The sequence below is a fragment of the Lygodium microphyllum genome, chromosome 10, assembly GCF_053477565.2.
Source record: "Lygodium microphyllum isolate KBCC chromosome 10, Lygodium_microphyllum_v1.1.10, whole genome shotgun sequence".
Classification (NCBI taxonomy): Eukaryota; Viridiplantae; Streptophyta; class Polypodiopsida; order Schizaeales; family Lygodiaceae; genus Lygodium; species Lygodium microphyllum.
The window spans coordinates 1,212,606-1,228,346 of NC_141144.1; the positions used below are offsets into that span (position 1 = coordinate 1,212,606).

The 15,741-nt window shown below is 42.5% G+C and overlaps 1 protein-coding gene and 1 long non-coding RNA gene across 2 annotated transcripts in view; both read left to right on the forward strand.

Annotated features, from left to right (window-relative positions):
- LOC148029630 (ABC transporter G family member 35-like) overlaps window positions 1-15,741 on the forward strand; it is a 250,697-nt gene that overhangs the window by 166,147 nt on the left and 68,809 nt on the right. Inside the window, exons 9-11 of the mRNA XM_087685869.1 lie at window positions 13,458-13,632; window positions 13,734-14,125; window positions 14,298-14,541. Coding sequence (XP_087541995.1) covers window positions 13,458-13,632; window positions 13,734-14,125; window positions 14,298-14,541 — 811 coding nt within the window. The remainder of the gene's footprint in view (window positions 1-13,457; window positions 13,633-13,733; window positions 14,126-14,297; window positions 14,542-15,741) is intronic.
- LOC148029631 (uncharacterized) lies at window positions 4,700-8,981 on the forward strand. Its single transcript, XR_015692247.1, has 3 exons — window positions 4,700-4,870; window positions 5,000-5,128; window positions 8,324-8,981. It is a non-coding gene; the product is annotated as an uncharacterized LOC148029631 (long non-coding RNA).

The following is a 15,741-nucleotide window of genomic DNA, read 5'->3' on the forward strand; positions in this document are numbered from 1 at the left end:
TATCATTCCTCATATTCGTTCAGCAGCTTCTTCACAAGAAGCTTGGTTGATATTGGAGCAGATGTTTGCAGGAAAGAATGAGACTCGCATCTCTTTCTTGAAGAAAGAGCTAGAGACTCTAAAGATGAATGAGGGTGATTCTATGCAGGATCATCTCAACAAAATTCAGGACTTGCGGGAACAACTCATGAATGTGGATGAGTACTACTCAGATGCGCAGCTGATTTCTACGACATTGAATTCACTGGCTCCCTCTTACTTGGCTTTTCATACTGCCTTGAACCTCACTATGAGGATTTCGAAAGAGCCCATCACTTTCATTCAGCTTGTCAGTTTGCTTCTAGAGGAGGAGCAAACTAGACGGAACAGTGGTGTGGATGGTATAGCCTCTGAGCAGGCTTTTATGTCAAGGCAGAAGGGTAAAAACAGCCAAGGGAAAAATGCTTCGCAGAGTTCTGGTAGTAGTAACACTTCACAGACAAGTCAGAAACAGGGGGGCATGCAAGCCAAGAAAGGAAAATGCCATTACTGCAAGAAGCCTGGCCACTACATCACTGAGTGCAGGAAGCGCATCGCCAAAGAGAAGAAGAAGGAGTCAGGGATGTCTGTTTCTGCAGCTCCTTCCACTGCTAGTGAGTCCGCGTCCTTTGTTGCAGACAGGGACTATTGTTTTTACACTTGCAGTTATGATGTCTCTTGGGCTGATAGAGCATTTAGCTCTACAGAGGATGCTGACACTTGGTTCTTTGACAGTGGTGCCTCACGGCATATCACATCTCGTAGAGATTTGTTTGCTTCTCTTGGTGCACCTCCCGTTGGGAAGTCTGTTCAGTGTGCTAATAATGCATCATACCCTGTTCGTGGTATTGGGGAGATTCAGCTTACAGCCATTGATGGCTCTATTCTCCGCCTACAGGATGCTTTGTATGTGCCTGGCATTAAGAAGAATCTGCTTTCCATTTCTTCTATGGCACGTTGTGGTTTGCAGGTCACCTTTGATGATGACCGTTGCATGGTCCGTGACAAGGAACACATGACATTGGTCTTGACAGGTTCTCTGTGTCATGGGTTATATGAGTTGGATGCTCTTTCGGTAGATCAGTCTGCATATTTGACATCCACTCTTACTCCTGCTATGTTAGAGGCAGAGTTATGGCATGCTCGTTTGGGGCATGTAAACTATGGCAGCTTGATGCTATTACAGCGTACTCAGATGTTGGATGGATTACCTCTCTTGGAGAGACCTCCTGAGCATTTATGCGAGGGTTGCATTTTGGGGAAAATGCATCGTTTCTCTTTTCCCCGTGATGTTGCTTTTAGAGCAACAGCCAGATTGCAGCTTGTGCATTCGGATGTTTGTGGGCCCATGCAGACACAGTCATTGGGTGGTTGTTACTATTTTGTAACATTTATTGATGACTTTACACGTTTGTGCTGGGTCTACTGCTTGAAAAAGAAGTCAGAAGTGTATGATGCATTTTTGGCTTTCAGTGCACTTGTGGAAACTCAGTCTGGTTGCAAGATTAAGACTCTCCGTTCGGACCGAGGGGGGGAATACATGTCCTCTATGCTGAATTCTTATTTGCAGCAGAAGGGCATTATCCATCAGTACACTACTGCATATACTCCACAGCAGAATGGGGTAGCAGAGAGGAAAAATCGGTCACTCATGGAGATGGCCAGATGTATGCTGAAGGCAAAGAGTTTGCCTCATAGTTTTTGGATGGAAGCCGTCATGTGCGCTTGCCACATTTTGAACAGATGCCCTACCAAGGCCTTGAAAACCGTCACACCTTTTGAGGCTTGGCACAGCCGCAAACCTTCTGTTGGCCACTTCCGTACTTTTGGGTGTCTTGCATATGCCCATATTCCACAGGTACTTCGAAAGAAGTTGGACAACAAGGCTGTAAAATGCATCTTTATGGGATATAGCAGCGAAAGCAAAGGCTACAGACTCTATGATCCCGTGACCAAGAAGGTTTTTGTCAGCAGGGATGTTGTATTTGATGAAAAATCAGAATTATCCTTGGCTGGTTTTGATACATATCAGGCTGCCCGTGATGTCTTTGAAGGGCTGCTGCCCATCACATTTGGTGATTCAGCTGGTACTTCAGCAAATGAACCTAATGTTCAGCCAGCTGCTCCTATGGAACATGCAGTAAATCAGCACATTGCTGAAACTGAAATTCAGCAGGAACTTGTACACAGTCAGGAAGCAAGACAGGTGCCTAGATGGTACACGCAGACTATGAGAGATAGTCATTTGGAAACACCCTTGGCTGGTCGTACTCGAAGGCAAACTCGACTGCATGATTCAGCACATTCCATGGAGTTTGTTATGGCAGCATGTACTCATGATAATGAGGAGCCTGAATGTTTTGAGGATGCACGACATAGTGTGCATTGGATGGCAGCCATGCAAGCTGAATTGGATTCTATTCATAAGAATCATACTTGGGATTTGGTGTCTTTGCCAGTTGGCAAGCGTGCCATTGGTACGAAATGGGTCTACAAATTGAAAAGGAATGCAGATGGATCCATAGATAAGTACAAGGCACGGCTGGTAGCTAAAGGCTACGCACAGAAAAAGGGCATTGACTATGAGGAGACCTTTGCTCCTACCTCCCGTATGACGACCATTCGGTCTATGATTGCCTTGGCTGCACATTTTGGTTGGAAAGTGCATCAGCTGGATATAAAGACTGCATTCTTACATGGGGAACTTCAGGAAGAAGTGTATGTACAGCAGCCCATTGGTTTTGCAGTTGAAGGCTCAGAAAATTTAGTATGCAAGCTAAAAAAAGCTCTATATGGTTTGAAACAAGCTCCACGAGCTTGGTACGCAAAGATAGATGCTTTCTTGCTTAGTCAGGGGTTTGTAAACAGCCCATCTGAGTCTACCCTTTATGTACATAAAGAAGGGGGATCCATGCTGATTTTGTGTCTATATGTAGATGACCTTTTGCTCACTGGAACACATGCTGATCAGATTTCAGCATTCAAAAATAATTTACAGCAAACTTTTGACATGTCTGACTTGGGTATTTTGCACTATTACTTGGGCATCCAGTTTGTACATGATGCTAGAGGCATTGGATTATGTCAGTCAAGGTACATTGGGCAACTTCTTGAGAAGTTTGGCTTACAGGATTGCAAGCCAGTTTGTACACCCATGGAACCTGGGCTCAAACTGTCATTACATGATGACAGTGATTTGTTTGATATCCATACTTATGCTCCAGCAGTGGGATGTCTCATCTATCTATGCCACACTCGGCCAGACATACAGTTTGCCGTTTCAGTTTTGAGCAGGTACATGCATCAGCCTCGTATGTCGCATTGGCAAGCTGTGAAGCGTGTGTTTCGTTACTTGCAGGGTACTAGAGCTCTTGGATTGCTTTATGCCAAGGGGGGACCACTGCAGTTACATGCTTACAGTGACTCTGATTGGGCTGGTGATTTTGATACTCCTCACTCCACTAGTGGCAATTGTTTCTTTCTTGGCTCGTCATGCATTTCTTGGCTTAGCAAGAAACAATCCACTGTTGCCACGTCGTCATGTGAAGCTGAGTACAAGGCAGCCTTCACTACTGCAGTTGAGTGCGTATGGCTTAGACGCTTACTTGCTGATTTGGATGTATCTGTTACGGAGCCTACTCCTTTATATACTGACAGTCAGAGTGCCATTGCAGTGGCACGGAACCCTGTGTTTCATGCTCGCACGAAACACATAGAGATTCACTACCACTTTGTCAGAGAGAGGCTACATGCAGGTGATATCAGCCTTGTCTACTGTCCTACCACCAGCAATGTGGCAGACATCTTCACCAAAGCTCTTCCACGAGACAAATTTGAAGCATTTCGCGATGCTTTGAATTTGACGCCCTTTGGTGGCGGATGATCCTTGTACACTTGATCACTCTTCACTCCAGGGGGGTTTGTTGGGTATCTCACACGCCTTACTTACGCCTACGCTCATATGGGAGTGTGCGGGTGATCACTAGGACACTGGGGCACTTTTTACTCTCGGTAGGAGAGGTTTTTTCCCCCAGATTATGTGTACTATTTTGTATGTGCTTGTGGTGCACACTTACGGGCACTTACTGTGTTCGGGTGTGAACAGCCCCTTATAACCCTAAGGTATAAGGGTTATCATTTGTACTTTCAGCTAACACTCTATTCAGTACTATTGCATTGGGTGTCGTGCTCAACTCTGTCTCTCACTCTCACACTGTCTACTGCACTTCAGCTGCACCTCGATCCTCTCCCATCTGACAATCTGCATTTTAAGTCTTTCTCTCTTTTGCAGGCTGTCCTGCCTCCGTTTTTAGTCTTTCTCTCTCCTCACTGTGGTCTGCATCAGATCTAGCTTCTCATTGCTGCATTTGCTAGTGTTCGAAATCCGGAGGCTGCCTTGCTGCGATTCAGGATCCTTTCAGAGTACGGCACACTCTCTTGCTCATTACCCCTGCCCTGATCCTTGAGATACAGCAGTTCGAGGTACAATATTCATTGAATGCATAGTGTGTTTGCTGCATGAGCATTGTATATTCGGTAGTCATATCACTTCATTAATTCACTGTGTTTATTGTCTCTGAGTTACCCTAGCCCTAACTGTGTTCTTTTATGAGTCTGTACTGTTACATGGTGTCAAAGCCTGGTACTCTCTGAGAAGCCTAGGCCTTTGATCTGAAAGGTCTACACAAGAATCAAGAACAACAGTAGGTTCAAATGACTTTGAATACAACAATACCGATTCAGTCTCCAAAACCAACTATGCCAAGAACCTAGCGAGAGTGGGCCGATCAGCTTGCTCCACAAAGTTCCGACATGGTGGAAGACACATTTGATTACATGGAAGAAAAGCTCGGTAAGTTGACCTCTCAAGAATACAAACTGATCATAGCTTATAGACGAAAGAAGATTGAGGAACTTGATCAAAGGATTGCCCTTCAAGAAAAGCTTCTAAATGAACGTATGTATGAATTTCTCTCTTCAGGTGTTGCGTGTAAATCTGATGATATTGCAGGGCCGTCGAGACCTCCATTAGGGATGGGTCCTCCTCTTGGAGAACAAGACACGGAGTATGTTCCTTTCTTTCATCCTCTTCTGTCCACTCAGGTGCAAGGTACTTTAGATTCGCCTTTTGTTCCTTCTTCTTTTCTCTCTTCTGCTTTGCAATTTTCTGATAGAGATCATATGAAAGAAAGAGTCCAATTTGCTGACTACGGAAAAGGTCCTCTTGAGGACCAATTCTTGTATGTTAACACACGTTGTGGGGATAAGAAAAAGCTAGGTGCCTCTTCTTCTAGCCTTCCTTCTTTTCTGTCTATTTCACAAAATCAAAATGAATTTGGTGTTCCTTTTTCTTCATTACATGGTGCATCATCATTTTCACATTTTTATTTCCAATCATTAAATGATAAAAATGAACAAAATGCATGTACACCTCACACACCATATTTTCAAAACCCACCCATTCCACCACATTCTTTCGCTGCTACTCCACTTCCATTTGCACCATTTACATTTCCATTTCAGATACCTCATGTCACACCGTACATCACACCAGGGGGTTATGGAAACCTAGGCACATCCTTTAGGACCTCATGCTTCCCTCAACCGGGTGGTATTCCACCTACTTCACACACATTATTAGGATCATTGCAGCCTGGGTATTCCCCCCCGAGTCTCTCTCTCAAGTGTGGATCAGTTGACTCCACAGTTTGCCTCCATGGGTTTACCTTGTGGACCTTCTAGTCATAGTAATGTGCCCCAGCCTCACTTTGAACAAGGCTTCTGTGTCCAAGTACCTCCATCTACATCGGCACCTTATGGAAACATTCATGTTCCAATGCCTCCACCTCGATCGGCACTCATCGGACACTCACTGCCTCTTTTGTCTACCCACCTCTACCCCCTCCTTCTACCTATAAGACATATCCACCTCCACCATCTTATCCTCTACAAGCATGCATTTAATGACAAGACTTGTTTTGGCAGGTTAAACTTTACCACTTGGTCAAACTTGATGAGACATGTCCTTGACTCCCAAAACCTATGGGATCTTATGCAAGGTTTGGAACCCCAACCCGATCCCGCACTTGTCCCATACAAGGTTGACCGCTCATGCAAGGCTAGGAATGCCTTCGCTATTGTCAAGCTGATGTAGGGCTTATTGCCTGAGTTTGATTCTAAGCTTCAACATTTTGACTTAGCGTTTGATCGATGGGCACACTTGACTGATTGCTATGTGGCTCAGGATAGGACCCGTCGTATCAATCTTGACCATGAGCTCCAGCTTTTCAAATTCACTGACTGGGATGACTTGAAAGTCAAGTTGGTTGAGTATTTGCGTCTTCTCGTTGAATTCTCCACTACGGAGACTCCCAAGTTCTATGACGATCAGGTCACATTGTTCCTTAATAAACTCTCCAGGAAATATTTCAATTTTGTGGAAGGCATAGTTTCAAAGCCTACCATGGCTACATTCTATGGATTTGAGTGTAAGTTGTTGCGTTATGCACAATTATTTGATCAGTTTCATATGAATTCATCTTCAAAGGGGAGGCTCTTGTTACTCATTCTCAGAAAGGGCAACAAGGGAAGGGAAAGACAACCAAACCTCCACTCAAAATCAAAATCAAAATCAAAATCAAAAGCAAAAGTAAAATCAATCCGGGGAATCGCAAGGAACATTCCAATGTCTCAAATATGGGTGGCAGAATGTACCTAAAAAGAATAGGTATTGTCAGTATTGTCAAAAGACGGGCCATTTTGACGGCGAGTGTCGATCAAAGGCAAGAGGCACAACACCAAAATCTAAGTCACAGACCCCCGCCCCTCAGTCGGGCAACCCCCAGCAAGGGAGGCAGGGTGATGACAAGGGACATTTTAAAGGTCAGACTCATACTGCCACCGCTCAACCATCTCGGTCGACAACGTTCTCAACTCCAGAGGGCTTGTCTGACTGGTTTGCAGAGACTCAGATCATCTCCATAGAGAAATCCAATGCGAGTCTTGTCCACATCTATGAGTTGCCTCCTGATGACGTTACTGCAAAGGCCTACTCATCACAGCCGAGCACTTCAGCTCGTGTTTGGATTGTGGACAGTGGAGCTATACATCATATGACTCCTATAGCGGACATTTTCCGTTCTCGAGCCCCTACAGTCGGATGGGTCCGCATATGGAACAACTCCTCGGTCAAGATTCAAGCTCAAGGTTGCATCGGTTTTGCCACTGATAAGGGTCCGAATCTGGCTTTGTTGGACAATGTATATCATGTCCCTCAGCTTGGGGTGAACTTGTTATTTGTTCAGTAGCTTTACCGGTTGGGGCAAGTAGTCTTTTTTACAGCAACCACAGTCGAGGTCCTTGACTCTCGAACGGGTTTAGTTATTACTCGCGGCGAGGCACAGCCTAATGGCCTATATCACATGACACATTTTCTGACCAAACCGATAGTTGAGGGCTCCGTGTTCCATAGCTTCCAAGCCTTAGCTACATCTTGGAAGCCTACAAACAATGAGCGCCTTTGGCGTTTTCGCTTAGGGCATCTTGGTTATGACTCTCTTTATGAGTTATCACACCGTGAGCTAGTTAAGGGCCTTCTACTCTTGAAGCTAGCTCGAGATGTCTCTAAAGCATGTCAGCTTGGGAAGCAGCACCATATCCCATTCCCTTAGCAAACCTCACATCGTGTTGAGGTGCCTCTTAGATTGATTCATGTTGATCTTTGTGGGCCGACATCCACTGCCACTTTGAACAGCGCGCTATACTTCTTTTTTATAGAGGATGATTATTCCAAATACATATGGGTGTATTTTCTCAAGCGTAAGTTAGATACTTTCACATATTTTTCTGCTTGGGTGCTGCTGGTTCACAACCAGACTAGTCGTCATGTCGGTTGCATGAGTGATAGCGGTGGTGAGTTTATCTCCCACAAGTTTTCCGAGTTTCTACAGAAGCATGGCATCTCCCGCTAGTTCACCTCTACCAACTCCCCTTCTCAGAATGGAGACTTAGAGCGTAGGAACCGGACAATCATGAAAATAGCACGCTCTACACCTCTAAATCCTACTGTTCACTCGTCGAAGGATACCCTAGGACAGCCCTTCAATGAACATACCTATCGTTCTGTTGTAGGAAAATTTCTTTGGTTAATTCACAGTGGGCAAGATTTAGCTTACTCTATTAGCATACTTAGTACTTCACAGCACCTGTCACATTGGATTGCATGACTTCTTGTGTTGCGTTATTTGTGGTGCACTTATTCTTATGGCCTAACCTATGGTTTTGATTTATGTTTGCAAGGATACAGTGATTCTGATTGGGCAGGAGATCTTGACACTAGGCGTTCCCATGGCCGCTACCTCTTTACCTTGGGCATGGCTCCCATTTCTTGGTCCAGCTGTAAGCAGGGGACGGTGGCGGCTTCCATAGCCAAGGCTAAGTATCGAGTTCTCTTCGATGGCACCACCGAGGCTATCTATTTGAGGAGTTTACTAGCGACGCTTCACTTTCCATGAGACTCTCTCACAGTTGTATACTACGACAACCAAAGTGCCATTGCCCTTGCTGGCAATCCGATCATCACACTATGGATACGGCATGTGGGAGTCCACTTTCACTTTTCCAAAGAGCAAGCTGAGCTAGGCACTATTCGCCTACAGTTTGTGCCATCATCAGATAATTTTGCAGATATCTTGATCAAAGTGGTTAACTGGCCAGTTCTTGAGTACCTGCTATCCAGAATCGGCTTGGGTACACCCACCCCTGCTTCTTCAGCTTGACGGGGAGAGGGTTCTTTCCTCTTGCTTTCCCTTCCAGTTTGAGAGGGGACGGCTTCTACTATTGATAGTGACAGTGATGATGCTTGATGTTTACAGTTTTTTTAAGACATTACATTCATTTATTCTTTTGTATTGTATTATGGACATTTATAACGTCATCTGCACTGTCAAGATGACATGATGTAAAAGGACACTTGGACAAGTGAACAATTCCCCTACGAGGGCACTCTCCCAGTGGGACCGTTGCATAGCATATTGCATGAGTATGATATCTTGCATCTCCCTTTGCATTACCCCATGCATTGGCATTCTGTTCATGTAAACATGCATCTGTGCACATTTATCTCTTTTCGGTCGTTTGGAGTGGTCGACTCTAGGATCCACCATATTCGTGGTATTGCATATGGGAGTTTCCAAGGCAGTCTTTTCGAGCTTGCTTGCTTTGCTTACTTGACATATTTGCTATACATACACCTTAGCCATTTTCTTAGTCATTGACACCCAATAATGATAGGGATAGTATGCTTGTCTTGTGAAGGTCTTGGGTCTGACCATCCCTTATCACTCTCTCGTTTGGGGCACCGATACTCAATAGGACGAAACTAATTTAAAATCCTCACTTAATGCTTAATCTATTAAGCCTAAAAGACCCTTTAAAAAAAAGTCCATAGCTGATTCCATCTGTCTTTGTAGGGCTTGGTAGGCCACTGGGCAACCGACATGCATCCTTTGTCTAATGCCCTGTCCTGTGTGATCACTTGGGCTCCCTTGTTAAGATAACCATCACCTCTGTAGTCTTAGTAGACCACTGGGCAGTCGACGCACATCGTTTGTCCAATGCTCTGGCTTCTTTGGGGTGGGACGCCTTGGGGTAAAAGATAAACCAAAAAAGGCTTGGCTAGACTCTCTTCTCATGGCACCCTTGTTGGGCCTGAGAGAGGTTGTTGAGCTAAAAATGCATTACCTTTACTTAAACAGCCCCAAAACATGCTTAATTAATGAAGAAACCTTGTTTATTTAAAAGGAACGCGATCCTAGAGAGTTTCTGTGTCCCATAAGCACAAACCCACTTGGGAGGGCCCAAACTTTCTATAAATACGTATGTTGCCCTCCCTTCAGTCCCCTCAATCTCGTTTTTGTAGATTTCACGTGTTTCAGCTTGCTGCCCACACCCTGTTCGTGGAGGACATCTCAGCCGAAAGTATCCATTGCTGTTTCCATCAGTTGGTAGATCCATCTTCTCATTGCTGCGTTTGCGAGTGTTCAACATCTGGAGGCTGCCTTGCTGCGATTCGGGATCCATTCAAAGTACGACACACTCTCTAGCTCATTATCGTTGCCCTGATCCTTGAGATACAGGAGTTCGAGGTATAGTATTCATTCACTATATAGTGTGCTTACTGTATGAGCATGATATATTCAGTAGTCATATCACTTCATTCATTCAATGTGTTCATTGTCTCTGAGTTACTCTAACCCTAACTGTGTACTTTTATCAGTTTGTGCTTTGTCGTACGGTTTTTGTTTATGTTTCTGTGTTAGGGCATTTCTTTACAGAGGCACATGCTTGTACAATGATCACAAAGACACGTGCACATGTTTTAGAGATAACAAAGAGGAGATAGGTGTGGACGCATAAACCCATCCATGGTTTTGCTGCATTGGTACATCCGGCATACAAGTCACTGGCGGTCATGGATGATAGAGAGTGCCATTCGGACCAGCTTGCTTATTTGACTTGTGTGGTCCCTGTGGATGACCACAATGCAGTGTTGGAGGAGCTAAGATACTATGCAAATCAGAGAGGGCATGTGGCTTTTGTTTCTCCCACTTTTGGAGGAGAGAGTTACTTGTGAAGCCTTTATTTTGGTGGCAAAACTTTGAATATGCATTGGAGACCCTTCAGCCCTTAGCCATGAGGGTCCTTGCCCAGGATTGCTCTTCGGATGCATGTGAGAGAAACTGGAGTGCCTATTCTCTCATTCACACAAAGATTCGCAATCGGCTTAGCACACGACAATTAGAGCAGCTAGACTATTGCTGCACTAATTTATGCATGATAAGGACTATGATGAGCATGGGTAGTCTAAAGCAGGTAAAGTTTAAGTACTAAACCATAACATTTAAAATTTGTTGTTTTAACTTTTAAACCTTGAACTTTGAAGTTTATAGTTAACAATTTAGACTCTAGCATTTACAATGATCAATCTTACGTACATCACTGCATTGTGTAAGTGAATGTTGATACATTCAAGTTAACGGGCAACACTCTTCCAAGTATACATAAGCAGGTGGATGAGGAGGAGGAGATGATTTTTGTAGAGCTCTATAGAGAGCTTATAGCATCAAATACTCGTGACACTCGCAGTCAGCGTGTTCGTAGGCGAGAAGTTCGAGTAGGTGGTAGCAGGGGCATGGTCATTCGACACCCTCTATCATCAAGGAGGGGTGGTTCAAGTGGCTTGTAGACATATGTAAGGCGGGGCTCTAGTAGCTCACGTCCTGTGCCTCATGATGACATCCTCCCCTTGCCTACACAGCTGCCACCTAGGGAGCCATCATTTGATGATGATGTTAACCTCATTAGTAAGGATGAGTGTGAGTATGTCTCATCATCGGATGCTGAGGAGTCATCTTCAAACTCTCTTGATGAGCACTCAGATGGTTCTGATGATGATGATGATGATAGTGATGCCTCATCATAGATTAATAGGTCTCTCTTTTTTTGTATCAGATCTAGTAGACTTCAGTTGTATCGCATGTTTTGTGCAGCCCATGCAATTGCAATGGTCACCCTCATGTATTCATCTTATTCTGTAATGAAATGGCTATTTCCACTTTAAACATGTATTCTAAGGTCTATCATTTAATGATTTATGGTTTTTGTTATTTAAAAAATCATCTTAATTTTTTTTCGTACTAATATTGTACCGTGTCTTATAAAATCATAAGGTATCATTTAGTACCATATTTTATCGTACCATACCGTTTTGTACCTGACAAGTATGTTTGTAGACAAGATATGTCTCAAATGGATTGTCCAATGTAGTTCTCAAGCCACAATCAATATGTAGTTTAGACCCCCTCTCGCCCACCCCGTGCCCTAAAGGAATGTGTTTTTGCTCAACCCAAGTTCCTTAAGAAAGAGCTTAGTTACAATCGATCCGAGAGTAAGGAGTAGTTCTCACTTTGACAAGATTATGTAAAGATGTACATGTACACATGCATCAATTACTATGCAATAAAAACAAGAGATTTCTTTACAAGATGTGAGTAAAAAAAGAAAAAATCAGCCTTTCTTCTCATTGATCAGAAATCTATCAATATGGCTTGCTTCTTGTTCTTGAAAATTGAAAAAGAGCTCGAGGAGAAAGGGTTGTAATGAATTTGCAGGTTCTTAATCCTATAAGATAGCAACAAAAGAAGAGAGAATATGGGCTATTCAATGGTGGAGCAGTCTAACTTTAGGCTATCTTCAACTGCTGTATAAGATTTATAGCCAAGAAAACTAATGAAAAATGAGAAAAAACGAGCTTTTTTTAACAGGAGAAAAGGGAGAGCTAGTATAAAAAGGGAAAGTGGAGTAGCATAAGACAAGTGTCCCACATGTCATGAGGTGTGACAAGTGGTGGGATACTTGGAAGCTTGTGTGATGTGTCTTTGCTATGACTTTTCTTTTTACATTGAGTACAATTAAGAATAGGAAAAACCAAATTCAGTAAGTACTACCAAAATATAAAACTTACTATTTTTAAAATGTCATCCCTATTTTTAGGACTAGCATCTTTAGGCCAATCTAAGAGTCCTAAAATTGAGAAAGCCTCCTAATATAGGTGTCATATGAAAGGTCTTTACAAGCACAACACAAAAACAATGTTGAAATCTTCATATGAGTTTATGCAAAGGTGTGTGTATTTTAAGCTTTCAGCCTTCACATGCACATTGTATAGTTTTAAGACATTAATCCTTTCTTTATGCAAATTTGACCTTGATATGCTTGAGTTTCAGTCACATGCACCCAATCGGGTCATACAGGTTGAAGTGCGTACTATCTTTTCTTTAACCCACTGCGTGGATCCACCATAACCTATGACCACTCATCAGTGGCCAGCTCTAATGCACTTTTCTTTATACTTATAAAGTGCAAAGGAAACAAATTTAATACACAATTACATATACAAAATAATAGAAAGGATACAAATTATTTTCTTGTTGTGTTATGATAATGTACATAGCATAGAGATTCTATTGTACTTGTAACACATGTTAGGCTATCAAGAAGTAGATAGATGCTTGTGTCATATGTTAGCCTATGGAAAACAAGTGCAAAGAACAGACAGATGAAAATGCCTCAAACCATAAACTAGTAACTTTCAGAAAGGATTTGCCATGTATGAATGAACAGTGGTATGGAATTCGACATCTGATTTTGTCTGACCTTGTATGCATACAACCATCATGACTTGGAGAATTTCTCCAAGCTTGGTGGTATCAACTAGTGACCTTAGATTTTAACATACCTGTAGACATTGAGGACATGGTGTACAGTGTGTCACATTATGATCCATTCCAGCAAAGGCAAATTGAGTAATATTGTTAATTTCAGTGTTCTATTGTTTCAAAAGGTTTAAATGGTCTCTGAGATACTACTTGCAATTTCAGGCTACAATTTGGACAATGAATGTATACTTCATAACTGGCATGAGTATTGCAGATGAAGGATGGCACTTTTTTGTATACTATCTGATCATATTCTTGACAGTATTGCATGGGGCTTCGATGATTCGTTTTTTCAGTTTCCTTGCTCCTAACAAGGAACAAGCAGGCATCTTGATTGGTAAGGAGACAGTTAATTTTCCCTGGAAGTGACTCAATACAAAGTAGCTAGCAGAGGCCTTTTTTGTGGCCAGTCACTAAAAATTTGTATTTGTTTTGCAGGTCTCACAGTGACATTGTTTATTCTGTTTGCTGGTTTTCTTATACCACGCTTTCAAGTTCCAAAGTATTGGATTTGGATGTATTATTTGGATCCATTACAATGGGCTATAACAGCTCTAGTGATCAATGAGTATAACTCAGCTAACTATAGTCAATTGTGCAAAGATGTGCCAGATATAACAAAGATACCTCAATGTGCTGGAAGACCAAATGATACTGTTGGACATGCATATTTGGCCAGGGGACAGTTCTATGTTAGCCATCACTGGATTGCAGTTTCTGTGGGTATAATGTGTGGATGGATTCTAGTTTGGAATGTCTTCACATATTTTGCATTATCAAATATAAAGCATGACAAATTGCTGAGAGCTACAAGACCACTGAAGGCAAAGGTAATTTCTCTTGTTGTCTTACAGCTGCAGAAGCAGTCTAAATATTGTTACAGAACAAGCCAAGTCTGGTAACTTACTCTCTTTGAGACAAGACCAATGAGGTTCACAAAAAGAATTAGATATATTTCTTGCATCTTTTTTTTCACAGAATTCTAATAAGGTTAGTTTTCAGAATAAGATAAATGCTCAGGAGTCGCAAGCAGAAGATGTTGAAATGGCAAGAAGAGATCTTTCACATACAGCTGTTCCTGTCACTCTTTCATGGCATGAACTAAGTTATGATATTATGGTACCGTCCATTGGAAAGCCTCGCACTATTATCAATTATGTATCAGGGTGGGGAGAGCCTAACGATATGGTTGCACTATTTGGAAGTACTGGATCTGGAAAGACAACACTGCTGAATTGTCTTGCAGGTGCGAAAATGATTTTTGCACCAATTTTCTATTTGTTAAGAGGAAAAATAACCTTGTCAAGAAAGCAATAAAAGAATCTTGTTCATGAGTTGGCTCAAATTGTACCTATGGATTCTCCAAGCATGAGAGCAAAAAAATTACTGTGGCTTTAACTCTATTAAATGTTTTTGTGTTTAAACAGTAAGGTCTCCCATTTCCTTTCATTACAGAACTTTATGCTCTCTCTAATATCTTCCATGGTTCCTTTTAGCTCACAAACCTTGTTTCCTCTCAGTTCTTTTTCCATGAAGATGAATTCATTCGAATTCCATATAAATGTCCAGCACTGCTATAAAAAATGCGAGTGCCAACCCCACATTACCTCTATACAACCAAAAGATACCAAGCAGATTTCTGTTCATTAAGTGATCTATTATCAAACAGTTATAGAGTGACTGACAACCGATTCTTTCCAACATGGAACAATCACCTTGGTAATATATCATAAAAGTCTCAAATGGATCTTTGTTGGCTGAGTTAGAAATTGGGTGGGGACCCTTGTACCTCTCCTTCCAGGGAGTTCACCCACCCTAGTATTGTTCACACCAGTTTGCACTTAACTAGAAGTTTCCTATTATTGGGCTAGCCATCTAGCCCTCAAAACTGGAAATGTTCCTCCTTTAGCCTAGGATTCAAACTTAGTCTCAACTCATCACCACTACACCAATAATGAGCTAGTTTTCTCTAGTAAGTGTGGATTGCATTTCCAACACCCCCCCTCAAGCTACACCTTGGTTGAGGTCCTACTGCCACCCAAGCTCAGCAACCTGAGCTCTGATACCAAGTTAGAAATTGGGTGGGGGCCCTTATACCTCTCCTTCCCAGGAGGTCACCCACCTTAGTATTTTTCACGCCAGTATGTGCTTAACCGGAAGTTTCCTATAATTGGGCTAGCCATCTAGCCCCCAAAACCTTAAGATGATGGATGACCTCCAATCTATCCAATTATGGAAATGTTCCTCCTTTAGCCTAGGATTCAAACCTAGTCTCTACTCATCGCCGCTACACTGATAATGATCTAGTTTTCTCTAGTGTGGATTGCATTTCCAACAGGTTGTGATCCATGCTCTCAAGTTGTGGAGACATTACTTGCTTTGTAAGAAATTCACCTTGGTAACAAATCATAAAAGTCTTAAATGGATCTTTACCTAGCCAAATCTA